The 23168-nt window shown below is 50.5% G+C and overlaps 1 protein-coding gene and 1 long non-coding RNA gene across 4 annotated transcripts in view; both read left to right on the top strand.

Annotated features, from left to right (window-relative positions):
* Window positions 1-9049: 9049 nt before the first annotated feature.
* Window positions 9050-23168, top strand: part of CBFA2T2 (CBFA2/RUNX1 partner transcriptional co-repressor 2) — a 57486-nt gene continuing 43367 nt past the window's right edge. For all 3 annotated transcript variants that reach the window (XM_066330551.1, XM_066330552.1, XM_066330550.1), the window contains exon 1: window positions 9050-9116. In XM_066330551.1, coding sequence (XP_066186648.1) covers window positions 9089-9116 — 28 coding nt within the window. In that variant the 5' untranslated portion in view covers window positions 9050-9088. The remainder of the gene's footprint in view (window positions 9117-23168) is intronic.
* Window positions 20406-23057, top strand: LOC136368279 (uncharacterized). Its single transcript, XR_010744817.1, has 3 exons — window positions 20406-20601; window positions 22324-22401; window positions 22555-23057. It is a non-coding gene; the product is annotated as an uncharacterized lncRNA (long non-coding RNA).

The following is a 23168-nucleotide window of genomic DNA, read 5'->3' as shown; positions in this document are numbered from 1 at the left end:
TTTATGTATATCAGACACTATTTAGGGAAAATTGGTACCCCATTACCATGCACCAACATCATAATTAAGTTTTAATTTACTTGTAAAGGGGTGCTGAGGTGTGGTGCAGACACAAGAATGTTTTGCACACCCCCTCTGGAACTGGACCTGGGGAGGGCTGATAGCATTCCACAGACCCACGCGTGGTGTCCTGTCCCCGTGTCCCCACAGACCTGCCAGCGACCCGATCACACCCTGCCAGTTCTAGCCTGAAGTTGTCACTCAGCAGAAAAACTCCCCCTCTTTCTGCAGCTCAACTTTGGCTGACCTCATCAGCAAACTGAACTAATTGTAGAAGGGGAGTCGGGGAACAGCCCAGCGGCCCTTCCTGCCGGGGTGGCGGCTGTCACCGCGTGTTGGTGGCATCACCAGCCCCGTCCCCAGCACTGAGCCGCAGTGTGACTTCGCGGGGCACATGGATTTCTTACCGCTCGCTACCACCTTTTAAATCACCGTGACTGCAAGCCCTGACAAGCACTGTCAGCAGTTTCAATGCAAGGAGGATTAGATTTCAAAAGAAAGAGGTATTTAACACGAACCCGTACACAAACACACTCGTGTCTATACACAAACACACTCGGTTTTGTACACAAACATCTTTGTTTTTCCGGCACGGCCACTCTGGAAACGCTGAACACCCCAGGCTGGGTGCAGCCCTCCCCAGGCACCCGAGCATCCTGTACCTCCTGTGGTTTACTGAGCTCAGCTTGCCTTGCCGTCACTTTTGGGGTGTCATCTGTTTGATCAGTGCCCATCACCCCCGTGCCCGTGGCGGGGCCCCATCGCAGCCAGGCTGGTGTTGTTGTTGGTTTTTGTTTTACGGGAGTAACAGAGCCTGCCCACATCCTCCCGCCCAGCCCGGCTCCCTCCCACGCGCTGCCACCACACACTGGCAGTGGGTTTGCTTTGCCCTTCCTGGCAGGTAACAGCCCCCAAAAGTGCTGTCACTTTGTCATCCCACGCAGGGTGCAATGTCTGTGAGATTTGTGTGCTCCTGGAGGGATGGATTGGGGATTCCCAGCTCTGCTCCCAGCCCTGGTACATTCCTGGCCCATCAGTATCTCATGTCTCCTTTCTCCCCTTCAGTGGGAGGTTGGAAAATCAAGAATCTGCTGGAGGGAGTTGAAAATCCAAAGCAGGAGCCAGCTGAGCACCAGGACAGACTCATGGTGGCTGTGGGCATGGACCCTGCACAGCCACACCACCCGAAAATCCTCTGGGAAAAGTGCACTCAGAGCCAGAGGCAGGATCATGAGGGGATCAGCACCACAGCCAAGAGGGAAGAGTCATCCCGAGCTGGGAGGGCGAGGATGGAAGAAGCACAGTGCCAGGGATGGAGGTGTGTTGGGAGCAGAGGGCTGAAATAAAATCCATCAGGGGATGATGGTAGAAGTCCTGAGCTGCAAAACACACCAAAAATTCCTTCTGCTTCAGACAGCTGCAAAAACTATCCCGTTAAACCCAAAATCAGGCTCCTATCCCAGCCTCTGCTCATTCACTGCTTACTGCCAAACACCTCCACGGTGGCAGCTGGGTTTGCTTTGTGTCTGTGGCCGCTCACATCCCATTGCTGGAAAATGATAAAAAATGATTTAAAATAACATGGCAAACCCCAGAAAGTGCTGGGTGCTCGCATGAGGATGGGGACAGCCATGATGTCTTCATGGAGGAGCAGCAGAAGCCAGGGTGTGTGAGCAACATCGCCAAGCCTGGCTGTGCTCTGACAGGAGCTGTGGTCGTGATTTGCAAAACGATCACTCCGTAGGGAAATGATGGGATTTACCCCACAGGTGCAGGCCTGGCTGGAAGGGGAGCACGGCAGCCAGGCTGGTGGCGATGCTGCCACCCAAGGAGCCACCATGGGACAGCCCTTCTGCCTCCCCAGGGCCCCTCTGGACAAGGGACTGCTCCGAGCATCCCCAAATCCTTCCTCCCCAGCCCATCTGCCGCTCCAATCCCGCTCCCCGCCTGCGACGTCGGGGTGGCTCCTGCTCCTCATTAGAGGTCGCAGCCCCTGAGCAAAGATTAATCTGGCACTTGTGCGAATTTGTCTGCTTGAAAAGAGAGGGACTGGCTCTGACCTCACAGTCTGGAGACTGGTGGGGAGTTTTCTGTCCCCTGAGCTGTCAAGCCAATTCCCTGCAGTACCAAGCTGTTGTTCTTGGCATCTGCTAGGCAGAAAGGCTGTGAAACACCCCAAATATCTGTTTGTTTTAAAAGGTAAATATTAATTTCAGGATGCTGTTTACATAAGCAGACTCTTGGAGCTTGAACTCACTGCCTTTTGCTGGTGTCACATGGCATTAGTGTGTATTTAACATTTATTTAACTCTCCTTGGCCCTGCTCGTGCCAGATGGCAGGCAGCCTGCACGGCCAGGCAGGGCTCAGCTCGGGGCTGCTCTGAGCATGACAAGGGGCTGGGCTGAGCCTGCAAAGTTACAAGTTGGAGTTTTGTGGCTGCAGGTTCCTGAATGACACCAAAACACACTGTGGGTTTGTGTCCCCAAGGCTGGGTGGTGTCCCTGCCCCTGATGCCAAAAGCAAGGTCCAAACCAATGCAAGGGCTGTGTTTTCCTCAGCTCCTGCCAGGCACTGGAGTCTGATCACCTTGGCCTGATCCTGCCCGGCACTGAGCTCCCTCACTGCTCCCTAGGGAACAGATCTGTGGATCCCAGAAGCCATCCCAGTTTGCATGCACTGGGTGAGACACCCAGAGCTGAAACCCTGAGCTGCACAAGCTGGGGGGTGCCCAGCCAGCCGGTGATGTGGACGAGCTGATGACATCACAGAGGAGCTGGTGACAAGGCACAGGAGTTGATGACATGGCACAGGAGCTGCTCGCTGGCTCCCGAGGTCCTGAACAGTGAGTTTGTTCCTCTCAGTGAGTTGGGAGAGATCTCATAAAGTGATCTCACAGCCCTGATGTGCAGCTCCAACTGCTGAGCACTCACACGTCTCTTTTCTGCCTCTGCAGTCACTCACTCTCTCAGCACAGGGCATTTTTTGGGTAATGCAGCACTGACAGTGTCACTGCTTTCTCAAACAATGAAGAAATGCAGCCAGATGGCCTCTGGAAAACAAATAAGATATTCAAAACAGTATCAGCCTCTTTATGGCTGTAGCAGGCACCCATCAGCTTGAATATACAAACGAGGAAGATCCGAGATGGTTTCAGGGACAGGATTACAGCTTCTAAGCTGGGCTGGACACCCTCATGCTCAAACATTTGTGTTTGAAGAAAGGGACCTGCAGGATAAATAATGTCCCAAGATATTATCACAGAATTATTGCTTGTTTGGGCTCGACAGCCGCTGAGTGCTCTGCCTCCCACCTGCTGAACAGGTCTCATCCCACCCACCCCCTCCTCCAGAAGTTTTTGCTCAGTGAGATGCCATCCCCTCCCCCTAGATACACTGCCTGCCTCTCCAGGCAATGCTGACCACTCACACTGAGCCAGGAGAAGCACTGACTGGACACCAGGACTGACCTTGGGAAACTCCACGGACCTCCAGACCTCCCTTCTGGCACCATCTGCCTCACTCTCCTTTCACTCAGTTCTCACCCTTGTTAATGATGCCTGTACTAAACTTTCTATTTTCCTTGTTTGGAAAAACCAGTTCCCAGTGAAGGAAGCAGGCAGTGTACTCTGGCTTGCCCTGGGAGAGAAATCCTTTATCTCATTTCCCACTCATTTCTATGACAGTAATGTCTTTTATTCAGCATTTTTAGAGCTGCAAATACCTGTGAGATGAGAGATTTCCAAACAACGTTCCCTCTTGCTTTTGTGTTGCTGTTCTTTGACCAAAGCCATTAATCTTTGCCACCAGATCTGCCCTCACTGTAGAAGAAATGGAAGGACTGAGCTGGTGTGGGAACTGGGAGGAGGGAGGAAAGGGGTGAAGAAGAGGCAGGACAAGGCTGCAGGGAACAAGACTGGTCATACACCTCTGCCTAAGAGCACTTGTTCTACCCAGGGCCACAGTCCTCAGCTGAGAGCTTCCTTCCCTCTAGCTCAGCAGCCTGCAGCCAGCTCTGTCATCTTGGTTTTATTCAGAGGGGGACTTCAGGCTATGAGGTCTCATAGAATGACAGAATCAAAAAAGGTTTGGGTTTGAGGGATCCTAAAGATCATCTCATCCTCATCATGGGAAGGAACACCTTCCCAGGCTGCTCCAAGCCCTGTCCAACCTGGCCAGGGACCCTTCCAGGGATCCAGGGGCAGCCACAGCTTCTCTGGGCACCCTGTGCCAGGGCCTCCTCACCCTTACAGGGCAGAAATTTTCCCCAATATCCCAATCTAGATCTATTCTCTTTCATTCTTTCAGTTTGAAGCCATTCCTCATTGTCCTGTCCCTCCAAGCCCTTGTAAACAGTCTCTGTCTTTGTTGCAGGCTCCCTTCAGGTACTGAAAGGACACAATTAGCTCGCTCTGAAGTCTCTCTTCTCCAGGCTGAATAATTCCAATTCTCTCAGCCTTTCCTCACAGCAGAGCTGCTCCATCTCTCTGATCACCTTGGTGGCCTCCTCTGGACTCACTCCAACAGCTTCTTGTCCCTCCTGTCCATTCTGTTCCCTTTGGTAGAACTTTTGCATGAGCTGAAGGAGCACAGTTCCTTCAGGATGGGACCCAAACCCAGAATGGTGCTTCATATCAGTGCTCAGGTCAGGGTAAGGATGTGGCAGGACAGCAAACAGAACTGAATAAAAACATCTTCACAGCACAGCTCGCTCAGCATGGCAGAAGCTGCGCTGTGGGATGGCAGCAAATAACCAGAGCAGAGGCCAAGTACCTGCTCATATAGCAAGCACCATTGCCTGTGCACCTGACAGAGAATTCACCGCGGAAAAACTCTGTGACCTGACTGCCTGATATCCAATTAAATGTTCTAAAGATGCTGGGAGCATCTCTTGACTTTTGGAGGGCATGTATGAATATGTTGGTGGTTTACTGGCCATAGATACATACCCTGTGTAGTGGTTGTGTATTTATAGTCCTAAAAATGGTGTTTGCAAAACTGTGGCTGCTGACTCGGGTATGATAGATGTATATAAATACTGAGACATATATATCTGCCTATCCAGCATGTGTGTCTCTACACACTGCACTGGGCTGAGAAGCCTTTTTCTTGTCCCAAATACATGAAGTGATAAAAAGAAAAGGGTTCCAAATGAAGTCCACATGCCTGTAGAGCCTCCTCTCTCATCCACCAGCCTATTTCAAGGACATACAGCAGCATCAGCTGAGTGAACAGGTGTTGCTCGGTTGGACACAGCACAGAAATCCAGACTCAAAAAGGCTGTGTGGGTTTTTTCTCTTGGAAAAAATAAACCCTGCTCTGTCTATCAGTGTACCAGCAGCGGAAAAATTGCATCTGACACCTTCATTTGATGGTTGTTGTTCCACAGAGCACGGGACAAGCTCGGCTCACTGCGTGGTTTAAAATCTGGGGGGATGGAGGTGGGGAAGGAGAGCTCCCTGTGGGGCAGGCTGTGGCAGAGGGTATCTCCACATGACATGCTCCCCTTGCTCACAGAACATCAGGGTCTGGAGCTCATCCTCCCTACAAGACCATGCCCACATCTCACCCACGACCCTGACACCACTCGTCTCGCATCTGAGAGGGAGCACAGAGATCCCATTCCCTGCTCACACCACTTCCTCTCCCTAAAAGACACTTGCTGGAGGAGCAGCAGGATGGCCACATTTCAAACATGATGCTGCCTCTGTGGGGAAGTCACATAAATCTATGAAAATGTCCCTAAAACTGCTGTCATGAACAGCCACACCCTTCATCAGCATTGAGGCCTGCCAGACCAAGCTTTGTGTGCACCTTTTCCTGGTATTCCAGGGGTACTACTTACACAGTCCTCTCCTCTTTGGGATTTCCAAAGCAGCTGTTTCATCTTTAGAAACCAAGCAGCAATGCAGACCCTGTGCCCACCATGGCTTCACCTTGGCCACCATCAAAGCTCTGGAAGAGAAAGGAAGATGAAAATACATTTGCTGCTCCTTCAAAGCTTTCCCCAGCATAACCCAGTGCTCTGCTTTGCTCTCCTGGTCTTCATCATCCTCTCCTCAGTCTGAGGAGTGACACTTCATGCCAGGGCTCATTTCTCAAGGTTGTAGTGCTCTGGAGGGCTGCAACAGCCCCACACTGTCACCACAGCAGTTCCATCTCCTGTGGCCTCAGCACAAAGAGGGCTCTAGCCTGGGTGAGCCTCAGGGAGATGCCAGGCTGTGACTGGCACATTCAGGTGCCTTGGGAAGCTGCTTCCATCACGGTGGGCTCTGATGGAGCCCAGCCTGCCACTCTCCAAGGAGCTTCACAGGCTTTTAAGGACCAGCTAAATAAAAACAAAGCCCTTATCAGCGCCCCACACAATGGCCCTTTCTGCTCCACCGGTGTCAAGTTGGCTCCAGCGAGGCTGTAGATGACACAAAAATGAAGTGGTGGCAAACACAGGCCAGAGCCAAGCTGCAGCCAGTGAGGCAGGAGATAAGAGCAATGTGGGGGATGAGGGCTCTGGCAGAGAGGGGCCGAGGAGGAGGCAAAGCCACAAAGTTAAAACCAAGACAATGGGACTGGATGGATGGTCCTGCCGTTTTAGTGCAAATTTGGATCTGCTCCATCCTGGGACGTCTGGACCCAAGAGATGCCCGTTCCTGGCCAGCAAACTCCAACGGAGTCTGTGGTTCAGTGAGCACAGGAAACTGCTGAGCTGCAGGGCTGGGCTGGCCAGGGGCTGCTGCCAGTAATCACCAGCCCAGAACTGGGGCAGGTCAAGCCCAGTTTGCTGGGTCCTACTGGAAACAGCTGCCCTGACCCACGTGCCCTTTTTTCTCTGTGGAGGGCTCACAGATCTCACTGCCTTGATTATAGGGGCAGTGACTTGAGGGCATGGCCAGTGCCTTAGGAAAGCCAGTTTGGATCTGCTGCCACATCCCAGCAGCTCTCTTTCACTGGAATGAGCTCTTCCTACACTGAAGCAGGACATCCATAGCCACACTGGTACCAGCATGACTTGGTAACTGGTGAAGTCACCTCCCTAGGGCAGGAGACTGGGTCCTGGCCCTGCCTCCAGGGCCACTTATATATTTTATTGCTGGGAAGGGAAACCCCAGCTATAACCAAATTTGCAGGCACATATCTTGCTCCTACAGTTACTCCCAAGTCTTTTGGGATATTCCTCACCTAGCTGGTGTATTTTCAGCTTCCCAGAGAACACCTAAACTGGCAAATCCCTCCGGGATGAGAGCAAAGCTGTGCCTCATTTTCAGATGCTGAGTGGACTCTGGCATAAACAAAAGGCTCTTCCCCAGAGGGTGCTGGCAGTGCCCAGGCTCCCCAGGGAATGGGCACGGCCCCGAGGCTGCCAGAGCTCCAGGAGTGTTTGGACAGCGCTGCCAGGGGTGCCCAGGGTGGGGTTGTTGGGGGTCTGTGCAGGGCCAGGGGCTGGGCTGGGTCATCCTGGGGGTCCCTCCCAGCTCAGGGATATTCCAGGATTCTATGAGGCTGCAGACTTGACAAACGCTGAATAGGAGGCTCAGGCTATCAATGAAGCTCTCATGATCCCAAAGTCTGGTATTTCTAGGTTTTGAGGTACCTATGCAGCGACAGCTTTAGCTTGTAGGAGTGCAAACACATCTCACCTTCGCCAAGGATATCTGACTGCAGCAAGACTCCCTGGGACACTTTGTGGATGTGGTTTGGAGGTGGGCTTGAAATGTGGGCAAGTGCCAGGAGGGAACAACACCACTTTGGTTTTAACACCTGAGGCACTGGGGCTGGGGACAAACCTGTCCATCCTCAGGTACTACACTTCTTTTTTTTGGGGGGGAGTGTACAGATATTGCAACACCTTTGGTGTTGTGTGCAGGTGTTGTAATATTTTGAGGGTTGTATATAGGTATTTAAACACATTTGGAGTGTACAGGTATTGTAGCACCTTTGGGGATGTGTGTACAGGTATTGTAGCACCTTTGGGGATGTGTACAGGTATTGTAGCAGCTTTGGGGATGTGTACAGGTATTTTAACACCATTAGGGGTTGTACAGGTATTGTAAGACATTTTGGGGGTGTGTGCACAGGTATTGTAACATGTTTGGGGGTGTGTGTGTACAGGCATTCTAACACCTTTTGGGTGTGTACAGGTATTATAACACTGTGGGTGTGTGTATACAGGCATTGTAACATCTTTTGAGGGTGTTTGCAGGTATTGTAACATCTTTGGGGTTGTGTACAGGTATTGTAGCACCTTTTGGGTGTGTGTGTACAGGTACTGTAGCAGTTTTGGGGCTGTGTACAGGTATTTTAACACCCGCTGGGGTTGTACAGGTATTGTAGCATCTTTGGGGTTGTGTACAGGTATTGTAGCACCTTTTGGGGGTGTACAGGTGTTGTAACACCTCGGCGGGAGGCGCAGACTGTGGGGTGGTGGGGAAGGCGGCCTGTTGTGTCTGTGAGGGTTATACCCACAGCAGGTCTGTAATCCAGCCTTCCCCACAGCAGGTCCATAACCCAGACTCACACCCCACAGCAGGTCTGTAACTCAGCTTTACACCCCACAGCAGGTCCATAACTCAGCCTTACCCCCGTGACAGCAGGTCCATAACCCAGACTCACACCCCACAGCAGTCCGTACCCCACCCTTACCCCCCACAGCAGGTCCGTAACTCAGCCTTACACCCCACAGCAGGTCTGTAATTCAGCTTTACCCCCCACAGCAGGTCCATACCCCACAGCAGTCCGTACCCCACCCTCACCCCACAGCAGGTCTGTAACCCACCCTCACAGCCCACAGCAGGTCCATACCCCACTCTCACAGCCCACAGCAGTCCGTACCCCACCCTTACCCCCCACAGCAGTCCGTACCCCACCCTTACCCCCACAGCAGCCCGTACCGGCCCGCAGCCCCGGCACACCGGGCGCGGTCCCGCAGGCCCCGGCGGCCCCGGGGCGGGCCGGGGGAGGCCGCGCCCCGCTCTCGTCACGGCGGGGGCCGGGCCGGGCCGGGCCGGGCCGGGCGGGAGCGCCGCGGAGCCGGGCTATGGTGGGGATCCCGGGCAGCTGCCAGTGTAAGAGCCGGGATCGGGCCGGGCCGGGCCGGGGGAGCGGCTGAGGGAGGGGGGCACCGCTTTGTGTCGCGGTCTGGAATTGTGCCTTTGGTTCACGTGCGTTTCTCAGCGTGCGAAGTGCGGGCCTCGGGGACCGCGGCCAGCCCGGCGTTGCCCGGGTTTGTGTGCGGGTTCCAGGCTGCAGGGCTTCGGAACACGGGGAGCAGCCCCGCGGCTGGGCCGGCAGCCCTGGGCTGCTGCAGCCACGGCGGGTTTGCACTCTGCCGGCACTTGCCACAGCCCAGCGCTAAAACACGTCTATAAAGTGTCCCAAGGAGGGCTGGACGGTGTTACACCCCGCCAGGGCTGGGCACGGCTGTTTGCCGCCCTGCAGACCGCACCGACCCGGCACCTGTGGGAGTCCCGAGCACAGAACTCCTGCTGGCAGCGGCGCCCGCTCCTGCCTGCAGCTGGGGAGGTGCGGATCTTCGGCTCCCTTTGCCCCGATTTCCCCAAAATCCTGCTTTGGTGCCAGAAGCGTTGTGCCCTCCGAAAACCATGAGGGTGGCAGGAGAGCACGTGGTGCCTCTGGCCTTATTTCAGCCCCCTGAGCGTTGCTGTGGCCTGCGCTGCTTGTCCACACTTGGGAATGGAAATTGAGCCATCCCGGGGTGAGGAGCGAGGTGCCGGGGTGTCTGTGCGTACCCATGTCCATGACACACGGGCTGGATCGTGGCCTCAGGGTGACTCTGTGCAGAAGTCATCGCTCAGGACAGGGAGAAAAGCGGTTAAAAGCACATCCCAAGGCTCAGGAAATTCAGGAATTTTTAAATGAAGTGTGATTGTTCATAGGGAAGCAGTGTAAAGATACACGCTGATGCTAATGTGGAAACCACTCTGAAAGCTGCATTCCCGATATGGAGAGGGAATTACCAAGTGCCAGAAGTTGCAGAGGGTGGTTTTATACTTTCTTGTGCTGCTTAGGGCAGAATGTGTGGCAGTGTTGGGGTGAGGCTGTTACCCCTTAAGGCAGTTAGAAATATGTGAGTCTCTCCGTGGTGGGAGATCCACGTCCACATCCACGTGGCTTTGGAGAGCCCTGGCTCCTAACCTTCATTTTGTCAGCCCTGAAGAAAAGGCCCCACAGAAGGAGCTCGGTGAGGTCATGTGCTTTAACCCTGCTGTCCAAAGTCTATGCCCAGTCTCCTCTCCCCAGGCTCCCTTTGAAGTCACATCAGAGAAGCAGGCGCTGCTGAGGGTGATTCATTTCTCCAGTCTTGGACACCTCTCTCTGAATGAGACAAATTCCACCCTGGAGGTGCCTGGGCTTTTTCACTGACTGCAAGGGGAGTCCAGGAGAGCTGGCTTAGGCTCTGGCAGTGAGGAGCTGGATTAAACAAATCCCACCCAGTGTGTCTGCTCCTGGTGCAGCTCAGTGGTGTGTGCAGAGGCTGGTCAGGTTCCCTGCTTCCCTCAGACTGAGCACAGGGAGGAGAGTCAGACCTTTGAAATTTGCTAAAACTATTTGAAGCTAAGGGAGGCAGGGATCTTGTGCCTCCCTCATAGCTTCAGGGTGGGTATGGAAACTGGTTCCTCTCAGCTGTGGCACTTTCTGCAACACAGGCCAAGTTCTTTGAATGTTTTATTGGATCGTGGCAGGAACCTATGGATGTGTATGTGGCTGTTGAGTTTTGCAATATTAAACCATGTCTGAAATTAGGAAGAAATTCCTCCCTGTGAGGGTGCTGAGGCCCTGGCACAGGGTGCCCAGAGAGGCTGTGGCTGCCCCTGGATCCCTGGCAGTGTCCAGGGCCAGGCTGGACAGGACTTGGAGCAGCCTGGGACAGTGGAAGGTGTCCCTGCCCATGGCAGAGGGTGGAACAAGGCGATCTTTCATGGTCCTTGCTGCCCAAACCGGTCTGTTATTCTGTGATTAGGGCTTTTCCTCTGGGCCATGCTGACAGAACTGAGCAAGCAATCCCTGACCCTATGGCAGCAGGGACAGTAAGGCCATAGCCCCTGGCAGGAGAGGGTGAGGGTACCTGGAATGCGTGGAGTGACTCAGTGGGAGCTAAAGTGTTATTTTTTATTCAGTTTAATGTGTCTGTGGCCCAGCATCCATTGGGGAATGCTGAGGATAAGCCCGGTGAGCCGTGCAGCTGCCTCATAAAGATAAGCACATAGATATGTGCTGTGGTTATCAGGGCCTTTGTAGACAGATCAGGTAAGGATGCCCTGTTACTGCCAGCTATTGAATAGTGTGAACACTTGCATGAGACATCACTCAGTTCTTGGGTTCAGTGTCAGCCCAAGAACACTGTTGGGGTTTACCTTTGGTCCCAAGAAAGTGAATAATCAGCTGTAGACTCACAATTTTTATAAATCTAATTATCTGCATAGCCTGATGATTTCTGCTGTATTTTACAGATCCTGGCAGTGTCAGGAGGTTGCTTGATTTCTTTGGGTGTGTGTTACAGAGAAGTGCCTCAGTGCTCAGTGTGAAACTAACAATGGGGAAAGAAAGAAGGAATGTGGGACTGCTTTGAAATGTTGGGATGTTTCATTTCAGGCACATACTGGCTCTCTTGAATATGCTCTTTTTCTGTGGATGTTTCCAATGGCCAGAAATTGAAATGGATCATTCAGGGACTTAGTCTTGATTTTCACACACTGTAAAATGAAAGGCTTTAGGTGTTCCTCTTCCTTTGTGCCAGCGTTCAGGAGAGTGAAATAAATCAGCATTTTAAAGTAGTCAGAGAAAAGAAAAAGTGCTTTTTGATTTGCAGGCACTCCGAGGATCGAAAAGAGCTTGTGCTTGGGGAAGAGCCTGTGGAGTTGACTCTGTTGGAAGCAGGACTGGAGTGGAATAGTGAGCTGAGTGCTTTCCATCGTCCTGAGCTGCCAAGGAGTCACAGGCACCTCGAGAGGCTGCCACGAGCCACTGGAAGGGGGGGAACTGCTCAGGTTTCCCTCTTGCTGGCAAGATCAGAGGGGAACTCTTCCCCTTCAGAAGGAGGTGGCTATAGGACTCAAAAAGGTGAGAAGTGAATCCACCTCTCCCCCTCTGATGTAAATAGTCCCAGAGGAAGGGTTTCCACCCAGACTGGTGATTTTCCTGGAACTCTTCCAGAAAACCACCTTCCTGAGGGCATTTGTCCAGCCAGTGTCTGGGGCTTAAAACTCCTCCTGTGTCCCTCTCACCTTCCCATCTCTTTGTGCCACATCCTGAGTGTCTGCACACCCTTGTTTTATTCAGCTACAGAGCTATCCTGGACATAATTTTGGCTGCATTTGTGCACTCCAGGTTAATCAACCCTGACCTTGGAAGTCAATTAAAATGTCCTTTTCTCCATTTCATGAGAGAGCAGCACTAAATTCTACAGGTAACAGCTTTTCTGGCACTCAGACTTTGAGGTCAGGTTCTGCATATATGTTTTTCTCAATGACATGCTTTGCACATTTGGGATAATTTAAAGGAGACTGTTCAGGCAGGGATTTTCTCCAGTGTAAATTTATGTTGATATTTAAGGCAGTCATTGCTAATAGCCCTCAGCCTTGGGTTGCAAGGGTATTTTCACAAGATACGTGGCGTGCTCTTGGCTTGGCTTTGGGGCCATAGGTGGCATTTCAAAGCTCTCGAAAAATATTTGAAAAACATCACAGAATTCTCTCATTACAGGTATGGTTTTGAACTAAAAATGCAGGATTAGCCTTTTTTGCCTGTGGATATAAAATAATTAGACAAAGAGTGAATGCTTGCAGACTTATTGCTGTAAGATTTGACTCGATAGACACACCAGTTTGTTTGCATCAATACCAGCTTCTCCCTGCTTATCCCTACTTTTTAATCCTCATGATCTCTTGGGAGTTGGCTTTCAGCTCCTAGTCGTGCACCTGGCTGCTGCAGCAGGAAGTCCCTCCAAATCTGTCACCTGACACGCTCCCACCTGGCCTTTGTGTGTGTTGGATCCCGCCTTTTCTGCCAACAGAGGCAACAGGAGGAGGAGGGGGGATAAAGCCCTAGGGATAGAGCAGGGAGGCTGCAGTGTTTGGGGTGTGTGGGAGTGAGGGGTGGTTGGGTCGAGCAGTTCCTGGCACTAGTGGCACACAACAGCCTGGCAGCGCTATGAGCACGTCCAGGGGCCCTTCCTGACCTCCACCTGCTCAGCAAAGGCTCTTCAGTCACCTTAACAGGAGTGGTGAGCACACAAACGGGCCTGACAGCTCATCACATCCTGGCTATCTTTTGTTTGTTGGCCAACAAATATTTGCTTTATACTTTAAAGTTGTGCATCCTGCCAGCGGAGCCGCTCCGGATCTGGCTGCAGGTGTTGGATCAAACAGAGGTGGAACAGGGGCTGTAGTGTGGGTCACACATGGGCGGGCAGAACTCCTGGTTGTCTACTTGGAGCACAGGCAGCCTCTTTTCTTAAGGTGGGTATTGTGGGCTGCAATATTTTGTGGCTGTATTCCTGAGAGCGAGCATTTCCCTGGGTCTTGGCTAAGCAGAAACTTAATTTCACACTTTTTCAAAGTGTGGGGACAGCTCAGCCTGCGGCATTTCCAGGTGCAGATGAGATTAATTTGCTTATCTTGGTTGAGGGCAGGTAATTACTTGTGCAGGGGAGGTACCAGAGGCAGGATGTTAAAACACAAAGAAGTCAAATGTTCCTCTGTTCCTCCCCCGTTGTGCGAGCTCGTTTGCATTAAAACACCCGTCTGGCGGATCTGCTGCAGGAGCCTTCCCTCCATCTCCTCCTCCTCCTCCTCCTCCGTCATGTTTAGCTTTGTTGGGGGCCGAGAAGCCACCTATGGATTGAGACTGGAAAGCGCTGAACTTTGAGGGGAGATAAAAAAATCCCTCGAAACATTTGCGGCCCTGGCAGCGGGTCCATGGGTCGCTGATGGGGTTTATCTTCTGACATCATGAGGATCTCTGACATTTCTAGCTTAGAAACAATAACTCGCCTTATCCGTCGTCATGTTTTTCTAATTAAAGACAAAGCTTGGTAAATATTTTTTAAATGATTGAATTTCCCAAGTATGGAAAACACATGTCAGGAGTCAGGCTGGCTGCATCCGATGCGCCTTTTCCCACCGCGTCCCTCGGAGCACGCGAGTGCAAATACAGATTTAGAGCTGCGGGTGACAGGTTTATCTGGGATGATTGGCAAGGATTTATAAACCAGGAGGGGATTTACTTTGCTCTCCCGCCCTCCTCTTCCCCCTTCTCCCCCCGCCTCCCCGACCCCCGTCTCAGAAATAGGAAATTGGGATCACATTAAACCCTAATTGGTTTGGCTCCAGCGCTAGTTCGGTGGCTGCCAAATAGTTAATTTATTGCGTGAGAGTTTGGCCATGTGTTGAGAGGCAAATTCGCTCGAAGCAAGACATCTCTGTAAACTATACACCCATTCCTGTGCCAGGTCCTGTTTACAGCATCTCCAGAGCGGGGTGCAGGGGTTGCTTTCCGTGCCCATCCCGGCAGGACAGCTCGGGGGGACCCCACTGCCGTCCCGCCTCCCTCGCTCCCCTGCCAAAACACTTTCAGGAATTGTTGCCTAAAAGGGCTTAAAGTGGTTTTAGCCGGACTTGGCGCTCGATGTTTGGAAACTGCCAGCTAGATAAGACGTGGGAGGCTCTCAGGAGAATAAATGCATCTGTTTGGGAGATAGCAGCAGGCCTGGGCTGTCACCGCGGAGCGGGGCCAGGTGGGGAGTCCCCGGGGGTGGCAAGATGGCTTTTCCTGGGTTGTGTCAGCAGGGGCAAGTGGGGAGCTGGCATGTCTGGCTGCCCCACTGAAGCCCTCCTTGTTCCTGCCCTTCTCCATGAGGCCAGTTGGACTGTCGGACATCCCGGATTTGTTGTCACTTCCTCGTGGACCTGTGGTATCTCGTGGTGTTTGGCTCCTGTGAAGTTTTCTGGGAGATGGGCTCCAGCAGAAGAGTTTGCAGGACAAGCATCCTGAGGCCATCACTGCCTTCCCCAGCACTTGACAGGGAATTATTTGAATTTAAGAGGACACTGCAGCCAGAGTTAGACTCACTGCTAGCGTGTTTTCGGTGTGGAGTATGATTTGAAAGAGGCTGTGTAAGGAATAAAGCCATGGCTGTGGCACTTTATTTCATTCCTCGCTGAGTTAAATAACAAACTTTGTGTAAGCGAGCTGCTTCCAGCTCTGAGGCAACAGAATTATCACCGCCGTGCTCAGCGGAGCCCTTTCTGTGTCAGCTGCTATTTCCATTGTGAACTTGATACCTGAAGGCTCAATATTGTGACCCTTTAATTTTCAGCTGCTGAAACGTCCCCTACGAGCTGGCTGAAGGGGAAGAGCTCAGAGGGGAACTTGCAATGGTTATGCAGTGAGAGCAGTGTGTTTCTTTGGGTATTTCTTAAGTGCTGAGTGTTTAGGAGAAATTGATAGGTAGTAGAAAAGCACATTTAGCAATACTTTTCCTTCTGTAGCTCTCGCTTCCTGGGATGTAATAAAATCCATTAAGTTCTATTTATGATCAAAGGCCCAGTATAGTAATAGTTTTATTTGGATAATTACGGCTGTTCTACCAATAATGAAAATACTGCACATTTCCAAATACTGCAGCGTTTAGAGGGGTACAGGCTTGGCACAGGCAAATGTTTGCCAGTTTTGCTGAGGAGTCAGAGAGATACCAGTTCAAAAAAACTTGGCTCAAGCTAAGTCCCTGTAGGGAAGGCATGTCCTGCCCATGGGTGCCACATTGTGCCATACTGCCTGGGTTTTCCAGCCGTCCATGGAGGTGCAGCAGGGTTAGGTGTACCAGAAAGGGACAAACTGGACAGGTATTGGAAGCAAATGTGGTGGTTTGTTTTGGAGAGAACCTTTTCATCCCCAGGTTTGAAGGCAGGTTCAACATTCAGCTGGGAGCAGCCACTCCCCACTTGTGCATCTCCTGCCTCGTTTGAAATGCAGCCACTTCTGGGATGAGCTGCTGTAATTACTTTAAAGCACGTCGTACTTCCACCACTTTTGGCAGGAAGGAAGGAGGAATACTGTGCTCCATCGCCAGACAAAATAGAAATCAACAATTGGGATTTTTCTCAAAGAGCAGATCTATCTTCTCTGCCATTAAATCCAAGTTGGATGGGAGCCTTGTACCCATTTTGCTTTCCCGGTGTGAGTGTGTCATTCTGCAGCTCACAGCCCATGTTCACGGGAAGATTTAAAGCAGCAAATTCTAGCCAGGAATTCTTTCTAGCACTTTGCTTTCCTTCTGCTGTTTGCTTCCCTCTTCACACTACAGATGCTGATGGATCACCTTCCATGGTGAGTAGGAGACACACTGTACTTTACGTGGTGCTGGGAAACTGTGTCGTCCTCAGGAATGTTCTTCCAGAGAGGCATTGCCACTCCTGAGCCAGCACGGGTCAGGAACTGTGTCACACAGCCAGGGGCTTGCTCTTGTGACTCCCCTATCAGCGACTGCAAATCAGCTCACACTGGTGTTGTGGATATCACCCTCATCCATTTACTGGTGTTCATTCACCCTCTGCTGCAAAAGACCCGACTTCAGATAAATGCTCCTGGCCCACCTGAGTTTCCACATTCCAGAATACACTGCTGGTGTCCTTTTGTTGCCCCAGGGGATGATTTTTTTTCCATGAAGGCTTGGTTTTCCTCTTTATCTAGGCATGCTGAGCACCTAGAAGTTAATTTGATGTAATCTTCTGAGGGAGAGTCTTGGTTTTGCCCTGGAGTACTCCAAAAACATTCCCAGGAAGTCGACTGCTTTCTTCTTGAATATATTTGTCTCGTTGAACAACCCTTTTTTTCCTTGTGTAGTACTGAATTTAGCAAGAGGAAGAATAAAACTTCTGTGAATATGAATAGGTAAATAACTATCAGAGCACACAAGCTGTTGAGCAGGTGATTTTTAGATATTTCTTGATTTGTCCTCTACCAGTTTTATTTAAGTTTTCAGTCACTGCAGTTACTGTGTTCATCAGGTTTTATTTCCCATTTAATAATTACAGCAGTTTCCCTCGAGCTCTGTACCTCTAATTAAGGAAGCTAAGTTTGAGATAAAACTAATGGAATGAAATTCGTTATGTTTTTATGGTAAAATGTGCTCAGAAAAAACACTTGTAGGCTCAGTCACTGCTCCTGGACATTGTTTGCCACATCTTGATCCTCCATCAGTGCTGAGGACTATCCTGCTGGTGTAAGGATGCTTGAGCACCAAAGAGCAGGATCTGTTCCATGCAGGAATTCTCGCCTTCAGTCTCACAGGTACAAAACAACATAGTTTGCTTGGCACGGAATCTCCCCTTTTCCCTTGTGCATGTGTAAGGATTGCCTCAGTTTCCACCAGCACTGCACTTTTCCTGTCCTGCTGCTGCTCCTGCTGGTCTGAGGTGGCCTGGGAACCCCTGGAGAACCTGGCAGCACCACTCGGAGCTCCTCCAGCTTCAGGTGGACTCTGGGCAGGTGTGACCCAGTCCCCATCCAGGCTCTGAGAGCCCCTTTTGGTGAAGGACAAGCCACTGGACAGCTCTGCCTGTGCACATGCAGCACACCAGGAATTTAGATCTGTCCTGAAGGCTGTGCTGGTCCAAGCAGCAGCTCCGTGAATGGAGATGCACCTCTTCACACCTGTTTTATAACACAGGAGCAAAATATTCAGGGCATCTAAATAGTTTATGGCCCGACAAACAAATTCTGGCAGTGGGAGCGTGAGTTTCCATCTCATTAAACTGTTGGCAAAGCCCTGGTAATTCCAGTCACTGATACAGCACAGGAATTATCCCTCAACACGACTGGTCGTGTCAGGTCAGAGCATCACTGCTTTCTCTCAGCAGTCGTGTGTTTGTACTTGAGGGGAAAAGAAAGTGTTGAAATGTCAATTCGTTGGGTTCTTCTCCGGTGCTGGAGCAAGGTCTTGTGAGGTCAGAAAAAAGTGTCTGTGGATTTCTACACCTAAGTTGTAATTAGGAATTGTTCTCAAATTTTTTTTTTTTTTTTTGGTCATACCAAACCTGAGACAGATTCCCACTTTGGCAGAGGCTCCAAAGTTTATCTTGGAGCTCAGCAGCTGTGCTGCAGCCCAGGTTGGCTCTGACGCAGTTCCTGCCATCTCCCAGCTCTTTGTTGGGCTGTAGGAAATTCCTGGACCTTTGGAGCAACTGCCTTGGGGCAGGTCAGCTCTGTCATGGCCATTCCCATTTGGGGAAGTGAGTTGGAGAACAGGAGTGGGAGATGACGGTGTCCTCTGGCTCCTGCGGCAGGCAGAGGATGAGGTATTTTGTTGATGGAGAGGCACACATGTCCAGAGGCATGGGAAATTTGCCTCCAGCACTGTTACAGATTTTATGGTGTCTTGCAGACAAGAGGGAGCAGTTTGCTCTCCCTGCCACGTGTTACCTTCCACAGCTTGAGACAGCCACATGCAAAATTCATTTTAGAGGTCGGTCATCCAGTCCCAGAGACTAAGGAATGTCGTAGCAGGGCTTTTATAAGATTTATATGCTTTATCAAAGGTCCTATAGTTTTCTCATTAAAGCAGGATTATCCTGCTGGGATTAGCTGTTCTGCATGGGTGAAGAGGACAGGCACTGTGCATTTTCATAGTGAGCTGCTCCTGCCTGCAGAGATGCACTGAGAAACAGGAGGGCTGGGGACCCAGGGGACACAGGGATGCAGGTGTTTGGAAACGGGGCCCGAGAGGGGCTTTTACAAATGTCGCCTTGATTTGACTTGACTCCTGAACACGTGGGAGAATGGCAGCAGGCTGCACCTCCAGCACTCCTTGCCATCCAAACATCCCAGTCCTGAGACTCGTCCTGGCATTTAACAGCCTCCTCGGTGCAAACCTCAGGGAATGAATGTGCAGCTTTTCCATATGCCGAAACAAACAGGCAGGGAAACCTTTTAATTTGCACAAGGATCTTCTATAGTCAATACAAGTTGACCCTGCAGGCTTTCTGGAACTGATTCCCATCAGATTGGCCTTGCAAGATTTAATTTAACCCTTAAAATCTCCCTTTCCCCCAACATTTTATCACATAGACTCCCAGGATGGTTGGGTTGGAAGGGACCTTAAAGATCATCCTGTTTCAAACCCCTGCTGTGGGCAGGGACATCTTCCCCTATCCCAGGTTGCTGAGAGCCCATTCCAACCTGGCCTTGAGCATTTCTCATGGATTTTTTTTTCTCTCTGACTACAATACTGACTTCAGCTCAAGTCACTTGAAAATTACTGCCAAGTGACAAACAGCTTCTTTTGCTGATGCTTTGGTGACCATCAATGTCTGTAGCCTGCTAGATTTGTGTTTTTTTAGTGTACTGTCTGTCTCTCCTGTTTGTAGTCTTATAGTAATATACCCTTGTGCTCTTAATACAAATATTGCCATCACTGACCAAGAACTTGGAGGGAAATGGTGCAAAGAAATGCTGAAGCAGCACTGCTAACCAGGTGTTTGTATGACACTGCTGCTTAGTTGTAGGGAGTCTCCAAGAAGAATGACCTGTTGGCCTAAAAGCCTGCTCAGACTGCAGTATTGACTTGAAGAGAGAGGTGTTACTGGACATGACTGCTGTAAAAATCCCTTAAAACATGCTCCTAGTGCTTCTCTTGCTCTGCTCATGATGACATTCCCTAGAGGATGAGTGGTTGTCAGATGGTTTTCTAGAGAAGTGAATTTTAAGTATTCCCCAGGTCAGACATTAGCAGTGAGCAGAACCAGGGTCTTCCTTCCTCTGTCCCAAAGGAGCCTCCTGCCAGCCTGGAGCCCATCAGGGAGCCTGGACACATCTACAGCCCTGTGCTGCTGGGGTTGGTGCAGCCCAAAGCTGGTGTGTGAGAAATGCAGCTGTTGTAGAGGTACAGTCATTGGAGCAGCCAGTGGTGGTCTGCTCTGGCTAGGACCTGTGCTGGAGTTAGCACTCCTTTCCACATCTTCAGGAGGCTTTTGGTGGCTGGTCGGTGCAGAGTCGCCCAGCTGAGCTTTTCAGGTTCTCTGGGCTCAAAGGAGGCAGATTACTTACCACAAACACAGCACTCAGAACCCTGACACGGCCTTAAATAGGGCAGGAGCTGCTGTGAGTGTGATCTCCCCCTGCAATGCAGGGCAGGGCTGTGCCTCACCAGGTGTTTGCCTTCAACTGCAGCTGCTCCATCTGCAGAACCAGGTGGGGACGTTTGGGGCTTGGGGAAAACACAGCTGGGAGAAGTTCAGAGCAGCCCCGGGAGGTGCTGGCTCACCTGGGCAGAGCACACCCCAGAGCAGGCTGGGGGCAATAACCTCAGCTTCACCTGGGCCACAGCCGTGGGTAGGATTAGTGAAATGAAGAGGAAGTAAATGTATGTTTGAGCTGCTTTAGTTCTGTTGGGTTTTTTTCCCCCAGTAGTAACAGCCAAATCAAATTAGCTCTTTCTAGAATGTTGCAGTTTAACTGCCTCTGCTGTCGACTCCAGCCCCACTTTAGAGGAGTTTTGCTGATTAATTTCTCTTTTTTTATCTCCTGCTCCAGGTTTTTATTGTTGCTTTTTAAGTTAAGATGTTTCATTCTTCTCCCTGAGGTTTTTGGGGTTTTTTAATGTAACTCATGGTGTAGAAAATTAGGATTTTGATGACTTTTGAAGTTGCAAGTTTAGTAAGTCTGAGGTTTAGATTGAAGGTAGTTACTTTCTTGATTTTTTCCTCTCTTTGCATGTAAATTTGCATACAGATGTTTAGGTTCTCCTGGTTCTTGAAGTTGTCTGAACACATATATCCACTGTGTGGGGTAGAAGACACCTGCCTACTTTGATGGGATGCTTTCAGCAAATGCTCCTATTGCAAAATCTTCCCTCTGAACTTCCATCCTTCTGCACAAGGATGGTGACACCTGGATGTGAAATGCTTGGATCCAGGGCAGGCAGCTCCTCAGTAATGGTTTCCTGCTAAGGACTTAGGATGGAAAAATAACTTTTGGGACCTTTGCATGACTCTCTCATCTCTCTGATTCTACTGGGAATTTTGTTCTTAGTGCTGCTGGTTGATGTGGAAAGAGTTCAAATACCTGGGGAATGAGTGGAGGTCTGTGCTGAGGACACAGCTGTCCCCAGCTGTGGTGGTACTGGAAGGACCTGATGCCTGCACCTATTCTGAGTTTCCTCTACAGCTCGGTTGTTTCAAGCTTCTGCATGTGAAATCCTGGAAGCTTTTAAGGCTGGGTGGGTTGGGTGCTTTGTCAGCTTGGTTTCCTTCAGCTCTTTCTCTAGGGAGAAGCTAAGTGTGGCTTTTTGAGACTTGCTTTCTTGTACCTGCTGTGTGTTGTTGAATGAGTTTGTTTCAGAGGGATCCTATGATTGGATCATCCTGCTGTTGGAAAATGTCCATCTGTCAAGACAGAAGCTTTCCTTGGGAGCAGTATGTTCTCAGGAGATTAGATACCTCCCTAAGCACTCCATATCTGTCTTTACTAAACTGTACAGCACTGCCTAAATAAATATTTACTGGTTTGGGTCTTTGGCATCCTGGTAGAGCTCTGGCTACTTGACCTTTGGCTGTCCTCATGTGCTCTTGTTTTGTGTAATTTTGGAACAAATATTGGGTTTGGGTTTTTTTAATTTGGTTTCAGTTTTGTTTTAGGGCTTTTTTTAATAACCATATAAAAGGGGAAGATTTTAAATCCAGATTTCACAAGATAGGTCTGTTTAGGCACGGGGCTCCAGTTTGTGAAGGCAATAAACAATGTCCTCAGCTCCATCTGGGGCTGGGCCTGGGGATGGATGGATCCTGGTGGATCCAGCAGCACCACGAGACACACTGTTGGTCCCATTGGTGCCTTCACTGGGAGAGGAGTGCCCACCCCAGTGTGACCAGCTGAGCTTGGCTGTGACTCTTGGAGGAACAGTGTAATGGAAATGACAGGAGAGTTGGGCCAGAAGGAGAAAAATTCATGTTAGCCTGAATATAGCTTTTCATCCTCTTAAAATTCTTCTGCTTCTTTGAAGTGTGAATCCCAGATGCTACAAAAGTATTTTTCCAGACACGGCTGTGCTGTCTTGCTGTGCATTTTCCACCAAATTGCTGAATTACTGTTCTCCTTCTGGCCTTCAGATTTTTTTTCATAGCTTTATCTATTTGTCTGTATGTTTTACATGGCTAAAACTCATTCCTGTCTCCCATATCCATCTGAGCACTCCCCCACGAGGCAGCATTCCCACCGGGCTGTGGTGGAGGACAGGAATGCTGGCTTTTTTTCCAGGAAACTTGTAAACACGAACTTCCTGTTGACACGAGCTGTAAATCTGCAAATGGGCTCTGCTTCCGGCAGGAGGGGAAGGTAATAAAATTTCAGGTCCTTGTTCACTGTGCCTGGTCCTCCTTGAGCTGCATCCAAGCACTCCAGAGGCAGTGGAAGCACAGAGAACCTGCTGATTGCTTTGTACCTCTGGAAATGAGTCTTTCCTTTTATTATTTTTTTTTCCTCCTTCAGGCACCCAAACACAGATGCAATGCTAATAAAAGCCAGTTGGAGAATGTCAAAACCCTGATGACTCCAAAATGATGCTTCATTGCTTTCTTCCCCCCTTTCCTTTCTCACTGCCTCTCCCACCACTGAGCTGATCTTCAGTTTTGGGGAGTTAACTCTGTCTTACATCCACACCAGGCATTTTGGGCAGGCAGTTTGGGGCAGTGAGCTGGCCAAAGTCTGGCAGCTGTTGGCAGAGTATGCCATTAAGTTCCCCATGGCACACATTTTTGGGAGGCTGTTGCATGCTTTAATTCTGAGAGGGGAACAGGGTCAGGTAACAGACACCTGGGCAGGTGGCTGAGCTTGCTCAGCAGATCCCATGGGCTTCCAGTGGCCGGGAGGACAGTGATGGTTTTCAGGTTTTCTCTTGGGGCTTCTGGGGATTCTTTGTGCTGTTGGGGAAGGGATGGAAGCAGATGAGGAGCCTGGAGGTGGTAGAAGCAGAGTGTGGAGAAGGGAAGCAAAGATAAGGCAAAAAAAAAAAAAAAAAAAAAGGCGGCAGATTAAAAGAAGAGATTAAAAGCACGGCAATGGAAACGGAAAAAGGATACGGGAAAAGGAGAAAGTGGTTACAG

The sequence above is a fragment of the Sylvia atricapilla genome, chromosome 16 (genome assembly GCF_009819655.1).
Source record: "Sylvia atricapilla isolate bSylAtr1 chromosome 16, bSylAtr1.pri, whole genome shotgun sequence".
NCBI classification, from domain to species: domain Eukaryota; kingdom Metazoa; phylum Chordata; class Aves; order Passeriformes; family Sylviidae; genus Sylvia; species Sylvia atricapilla.
Note: the sequence above shows the minus strand (reverse complement) of the source record. Positions and strands in the feature narration are given on the sequence as shown.